This window comes from Aythya ferina (genome assembly GCF_964211825.1).
Source record: "Aythya ferina genome assembly, chromosome: 4".
Taxonomy (NCBI): Eukaryota; Metazoa; Chordata; class Aves; order Anseriformes; family Anatidae; genus Aythya; species Aythya ferina.
Window position 1 is genome coordinate 15929600 of NC_140300.1, and position 7585 is coordinate 15937184.

A 7585-nucleotide genomic window follows, 5' to 3' on the forward strand; every position below is an offset into this window, starting at 1 on the left:
GGGGAAAAAAAAATAACAAAAGATAAGCTTAGGTATGAACATCTAAATTAACTACTGTGGTTAACTGCCCAGGGACATCTTCTGACACTAGAGATAACCAACTTTCACTAACCTAAAGGTAATGCATCTCAAAACCAACACAAGTTTCCTGCAAAACCAATATTGACATACGGGCAACCACTGTGGAGTGACAGCCGAGCTGTCTGTTCCCACTTCCCATTACCTCACATGAACTGGTTCATTGGCTTTGTCGTTGAAAAACAGATCATTTTCAGTTCCCTCCACCTCGCTTAACTTCCACACCCCACACTCCTCACGACCGAAGCTGATCAATAGAGAAGCTCCAGACTGTGCACGCAAACACCCTCTCCAGCGATGGGATGTGCTGAAGCAGTCGCCCAGCCACCTCCTTTCCAAGCACTTTCTAGCACCCAACATCAGCCCTACTTCTGTGCCCACAGAGCCATGGAGCAGATCCGTGCTGGCCTTGTAGGAAAAACATAGCCAGCAGAACAGGATGAGACACCAAGGCAGGACAGAGCAGTAAATCACCTGAAAAAGGTCTTAATTCTGCTGTCAAAGCATCATTTTCTGTTAAATGGAAGAAACTGCTTTAATTCCTACTTTCAATTTATTTAAAATTTCCCTCCTTTGCAGTCAAAGTTTTGGCCTAAGTTTAAACTGTTCAGACGGCATAGTCTAAATGCTTTAAGTATCCTCATTCATCTCCCCACGTCAGTGCAGTGAAGATGCAGCACAAGCATCTTCAAAACATAAAAGGCCACAGTTAATTTTTCAAGGTAAAAAGATAATGATTTACCAAAGTTATACTTCAATGCATAGCGACACAAGGGATAACCATTAACCAGAAGCGGAGAGAAAAACTTGTGCAAATGTAAAATCCACCGTGCCTCACAAATTTTCTGTTGAGAAACAATCAGAACATTAATCCTAAATGCTAACAGTTTCAGGCATTCACTTTGCTCCTGTCAATCCTAAACACACACTTCTTCCGTGAACACTCAAATAAATCAAGACTAAAGCAGCACAATACCTATATTTTTGAAGTAGTTATTTCCTTCCCTGCCAGACAACTCCTCTGTACAGTACTTACCCTACTGTACCACCTTGAAAGAAAATCTACTTCTGTGTACTATAAAGTGTAACGCTACCAGCAAAGATGAGTTAGAATTTTTAGTTGCTATATCAAAAGCCTGTTCCTCCAATGTTTTCTTGAAGAATCAGAGTACACCAATGGCTTTTAACTATTTTTTAAAATTAAGATCAACTGGAAGGTTATTAGTATTTTTTCCCCCGCATACTGATTTGTTTGCTTTAAAAAAAGTTCTGTTCAGCTGTCTTTCAGGAACATCACTGCGCATCTTGACCATATTTTCCCCACCACAAACCAAGTCACAGTACTATAACCAAGCCAGCTCCCTACAACTATGGGAACTGCAGCGGTTTCACCACCAAACCGTGTGATCAATGATGCTATGACATAACACATCAAGAACAGCCATAACACCGATCAAGCTTAGACGGAAACCATTCAATCATTGCTAAATGATTTAAGCTAATTTCTAATCACGTTTTTTTTCCTCTTTTCTATTTGGCATGCCCTGTGGTGTCACATTCCAGCCAACGGTGAGGCAGACAGCTTGGAAATCTGAACACTTCTGTGAGCACTCTTCACATTTCCAGCTAACCACTCCATTAAGCATACGGTGCTAAAAAAGTTGGTTGCAAGTTTACCAACATCAAATCTACCTGGCCATATCATTTATCTACGGCACAGATGCCAACCAAGTCATTTAGATGACAATTTTTACTTTTTATGAACGAGGCAGGGCTAAATTTCAAAACCTGCTTGGTGGATACCTAGAATAATCAGTTCGAGTATAAATGTAAATAAAGGCGTGTAGCGGAGGCTGCTGTCAGTCTACTTTCCCTTACTGTTTTTCCCTGTGAAACCATTAGGTAGTAAAACACGGTCAGTTCAGAAGCCTTCTAACAATCCGTGTAGGATTTCAAGGCTCTAACAGCACCGCTACTTTCAGCGGTAGGGGAAAACACTATTACGTTGGTAATTACGCGTACCTAACGAGCAATGTTTAACGATGAAGCATGTTTTGTGCCTCAAGAAGAAAGCCAAGCGAGCGTGCCCCAGAGCCGAGGAGTGGAGCTGAGGGCACAACACCGCTCTGCCCTGCGCTCCTTGCCCTCCGGAGCCGTTCCTCAGCAGGCTGCAGGTTTAACAGCCCCATTTTTAACTCCGGTGCGAAGCTTTCCCGTTACAGACACCTTTATAACTTAACAAAGCGTCCTGACACCGATCGGTGAACGCACTAGGTGAAACTTCAGCGTGCCCGCTCCTCGCTTTGGACACGCCTGTGTGGAGATGGGGGCGGACAGGGCGAGCGTAGAGGCTGCACTTAGCGATGGGGCCGAGCCGGGTGGCCGAAAATAAAGCGAAGTGTGCAGAAAGGGCCTCAGCCGCCGGCTCAGCCCCGTTCCCTTCCCTCCTCTCCTCACGGAGCCGCCGCCCAGCGCGGCTGCCCGCAGCCCGGCGCACTTTTTGAAGTCTCTCGCCCAAGTTCGCCAAGGCGGCCGGCGGCAGCGCCCTCAGCCCCGCCGCGGCTCAGCCGGCCCCTCAGCGCGGCCGGGCGGCGATGCGAGGCGCCGGGACGAGCCCCGCTGGGTCCCTCCCCGCTCCCCGCTCCGCTGCTCACCCGAGAGCCCCCTCTTCTTCTTCCTGCCCCGGTCGCTCTCGTAGAAACCCAGCGTCTCCGTCCGCTGCTGCGGGGCCGCCTGCGGCTCGCTGCTCCCCCACAGAGTCTTGGGCTCCCCGCGGCAGCCCTCCTGCTGCTGGGGCGGCTGCTGCTGCTGCTGGGGCTGCTGCTCCGGGGCGCCGCCGCGCCGCCCTTCCCCACCGCTCCCCGGCGCGGCGGCGGCGGCGTCGGCAACGCCGGCCATGTTCGCCGCCCGCTCCGCGCTGGCCGCCCCCGGGCCCCGCGCCGCGCCGCGCCCCTGCCGCTGACTCATCACCGTGCGACGGCGGCGCCGCGCGGCCCGGCCTGGCCGCCGCTACACAGCCGGGCGCGGGGCGGGGACGGGGGCGATGCCGGCGCGGCGCCATCTTGTGCGGCCCCGCCGCCCTTAACCGCTTGCGCGCCGGCAGCTCCCTCGCGTCTTCACCGAGGCTTCCCCCTCCTGTCCGAGCCTCCCCCCCCCTCACCCCCAGCTGAGGGCCTTTGAGGCTGATTCGGGTTTTATTTATGTCGTGGGGCGGGAATAAAGGTGGTTGTGTGAGGGAAGAGGTCTCGTGTGTCTTCTTGTTGGTGTAAAGGAAAGGTGGCGTGGGCTCAGGGGCAGCAGTGCAAAGCGATTTTGAAGTTATTAATCCACGCCGCGCTGCACAAATAAAGCCGTGATTGGGGAAGGAGAACGAGAGGTGAATTAACAACTGTAAAGCCAACAGGGCTTCAGTGTGCCTGTGGGACCTGACCTCGCACTTCAGGTCACCGGCTTGCCGTCCTTGTTTGTGCGGCGCTTTGTGCAGGAGGCCTCTGAAAGGAGACCCGTCTGTGAGCCCTCCGGTGTGCAGGACGGTGCTGCTGCGGTCATCTGGTGTGCCCAGGGCTCACGGCAGCCCCCCAGGTCATGGACCACCTGTGCCATGCTTCATGGGACCACAAACACCCACACAACCAACCGGCCCCCAAACCACCCCTCAAGGCAGCATAAATTCTTGCAAATTGGGAAATGCTGAGGCTGAAAATGCCATTAGTTAGCTGCAGTGGTCATAGCAGGGTTATTAATTAAAATAATTGTTCCTGTTTCAAAGCACTTACAATGTATAGAGGAGTAAACATGAATATAAGAAGTAGGTTGCTCAAAGTAAAAGTAGAATACTTGTTTGAAGAAGGAATTCACATGGGCACAAGGGCAAAATATCTGGCCTGAATTTCACGTACAAGATCTCCTTCACATTCACTTCTCGTGTTCTTATCATGCGTTCAGAGGCCAGATTCGTTCAGCTTAATATTTAGCCACTTATCCTGGAAAAACAAAGAGCGCTTTATTCTTTCCTTGGAAGACCACAGCGTGTGTAGTTTCCCTCTAAAACTCTACCTCTAAGTTAATTGAACAGAGAGTTGTATCAAAGAGCATTTCAGGCCTTGGATAATCTGAAAGTGCCCATTTTCACTGCCATTAGTGGTTCTAGATGCCTAAAATCATGTAGGATTAATGAAAGTCTAGATGTTTTCAGGCAGTGGAGAGCTTTTTACAATGTGTAATAACATCAAACAGAGAACTTAACAGTGATAGTTACAAGACATCAACAGTTTCATCTTCTCCCTTCTTTTCTCTGTGGGTGTAAAAAGCAATTGAAAAATAGGATGTGGAGCAGAAGTCCCTAAAAAAGATTTGAAAAATTCCTCTTAGCAGGAAAGCTGCTGCAGTCCATGCAAAGTTACATGACACCCTGAGAGACTGCTTCTCTCCTCCCAGCTGTGTGCAATAGCTATATCTATCTGTAAGATGCATTGCAGTCTTTAAGGACAACAAATTGTCACAACCCTGTTATCAATCTTATCCAAATGAAGGCATTTGCAGCATCAAGCATCCTCTAACAACCAGCTGTGTCTTCCTTCAGGCCCACTGAGAAGCTATCAGATGAATTGCCTGCATCAGTTGTGACAGCACATCCATTTATTTTTTGTATCTTGGGTTAACCCAAGATAACCTCGATTAGTTTACAAAATATTTCAGTTTTTCATTCAAAGTAGTTCAGCTGAAGGCACAATAATAGTATGACTGCAGAAATTTTAAGCCAAAAATTCACTTGTATTTTTGACACTTTAAAAGCACACTGAGCAGATATTCTGAAATTACTACCCACAGAGTCCCTGCATATGTTTTTCCTGAGCCTTACATTCCTTTTGTAACCTGTCACAATTTTGAAGTGCTCTTTTCCATGTGCAGAGATGTGTGTGTTTCAATTAGTACATGTGGTATTTTAGCAAGTTGGCCACTTCAAGAAGGTAAATGCAACGGCAGCAAAATCCGGCCCCAAGGTATTTAAGTCTTTGAACTGACAAATGCAGAGGGGAAAAGTTGTCAGTGAAAAATTTTTAGCAGTGTTGATTTAGGAAGTAGTGGCTCGTTATGATATCTGCTGTTGGGAATTATCTGGGGCCATCTGCTGTTTGGGCATGAGAAGCTGTATTTTGTTGCTTTTCATAGCTTATCTGCTATGAGACATGCTACTCGTACTCTGCATGTGACTCTGCAAAGGGTCAGAATCCACTTTGCAGTTTCATAACTATTCACCTTTTTTTTTTTTTATTATTCTTTTTTTTTTTTTTCCTGAAGCAATTTTTCTGGAACAAGACACTGTCCCGTATGTATTCTCACAGATGGAGTTTCGCTGTTTTCCGAGAGACATTTAGCAGGGAGAATGGTTTCAAAATAATGACTCCAACGAGAAAAATGCAGCTTCATTCATATAACAGTGACAAACATTTGGGTAGTCGTGGAATGAATGCAGGCTGAGAATAAAAAGCTGCTTGAATTTTATTAGAAAAATAAGTACATAAGGTTTTTGGGGCTTTGTGAAGGCTACTAAATTTTTATTACTTATTTTCTTTACCTTAGATTGCCCATATGTATACTACAGTAATGATTATCTACCTATAATGTATCTTGTACATAATCATCACGGAGGAAATTTTGCTGAATTGATATTAGGAGGTTTCTTTTTACACTTAGAAGTTTTAAAACTTTTATACCATGTCCAGGTATACACTTTATACACTTGACCGTGTCCAGGTCAGTAGGTCAGTTATGCTTTAGTTCCTGAGTACTCATTGCTGCAACTATGTCCCCTGGTGAAGATAGTCTATTGAGCATTTTTATATAATATAAAACTTCTTGTGGATATTTTTTCCCCCCACTGAACCCAACAAGGGATTATAAAGAATAAGGAGGCTCAGATGATGCATAGCCCTTCTTTGCAGTGCTTTTTGCTGGCAGAACTGTGTTGTATCTCCAGACCTTGGCATCTATGTCATTTACCCCTACCAACTTAGATATCCCCAATTAACACAGATAGTTAATCAATGAAATGTGCTAAAAAGAGATTCAATAAGTGCTTATTTTAGAGAGCAATACAAACATCAACAAACACCTCTCAACAAAATGATACGTAATAAAGAAGTAAATTATAGGTTAAGAAATGTGAAAGAATTCTTAAGAGAAATGTGGAAACGAGAAATGTGGAAACTCAGTGTGCTAACCCAAACAGAGAGAAGTGAAACTGGAGAATACATCAGCTAGCAGTAAAGAATAAGCAGGTGTTAAAATGATGATGGTAACAATAGTTATAACTGCATATGAAAACATCTGGTATATATTCCATATATATATATATTTCATTGTAAGCTTTTTGTGACTGAGGTTTGAACTTCTTTAGACTTTGCAATATCATTCAAAAAAGCTTAGATGCTAAAATAGTGTATTTTAATGGTTTCATTTATTGAGTGTGCGGTAACCATTATATGAGTTTTAGCCTTCAATGTGATTTTCAATCATTCATAATTTTCAAAAATGTCATCACTGGGTACACCTTCTGTGAGGGGGCAAGTCAACAAAACACATGATGAACTCAAAGTGCAATAATGATTATTTTTTTCAACAACAAAATATTTTCAGACTCTCTTGTAACATAAACAATATATTTTGTACTGTGTTTGTGACTTTTAGCTCATAGATCCCTTAGTATGTGGGTGCATATTCATTCTTCTACTAAAGGCGATGCATCTCTTAGCAACAACTGATATTAACAAACTTGGTTCTGAATCTTTCTAAATCGCAGCTGTCATATATTTGCAAGGTACAAAAGTATTGGTTGCAAGTATAATCTAATTCTGTCTCAGTCAGTTCTGTTTGGTAGCTGAAGTTAAAAATATCTGTTTACGCCCACAGGAGAAAAATCATGCAAAGACTCTTTCCTCCATTTTATGTTCAACATCTAAGCAGTACAAGAATTTTTATATGGGATAATCTTCTTATATGAAAAATAATCTGTGTAAGAAATTGCTGTATAGAGACTGTCTAGCACCATATGTATTTCACTTACTTATTTTCTTATCTCAATATAAAATTTACGTTGCTAGAGCTGACCATATTTTTTTCTGAGTTGTAGTCTCACTAAAGATTAGGTTGACTCTTAGGTAAGGTAAGGACATTACTCAACATCAGCATGTCCTTGAATAATGCAAGTACAAATCATGTTATGCAATACAATACCTGAAAGTCAGGTTTGACTTCTCACTGGTATATTTCCATTATTTGCTTGCTTTGGATACTCTATTATATAGCACAGGAGCTGCTCCATAGTGACAATTAATGGTACTTTTCAATAACAGCATAATTTTCCGCACCTACCACCATTGAAATTTTTAGAGGAAATCATTCTTTTGAGATATTTCTATGTGGCATCTTGTCCTGAGACCATAGTTCAGAAGTTCAAGGAGTGAAGGGCAGAGGTACTGAAAGTTAGTTCTGTATTACAGATTTT

The 7585-nt window shown here is 44.0% G+C and overlaps 1 protein-coding gene across 2 annotated transcripts in view; it reads right to left on the bottom strand.

Moving 5' to 3' along the window:
- TAPT1 (transmembrane anterior posterior transformation 1) overlaps window positions 1-3126 on the bottom strand; it is a 38920-nt gene extending 35794 nt beyond the window's left edge. Inside the window, exon 1 of one of the 2 annotated variants that reach the window (XM_084517319.1) lies at window positions 2733-3126. In XM_084517319.1, the coding sequence (XP_084373445.1) occupies window positions 2733-3045 (313 nt within the window). In that variant the 5' untranslated portion in view covers window positions 3046-3126. The remainder of the gene's footprint in view (window positions 1-2732) is intronic. The other variant, XM_084517320.1, reaches the window with a different exon arrangement.
- Between the last annotated feature and the right edge of the window lie 4459 nt (window positions 3127-7585).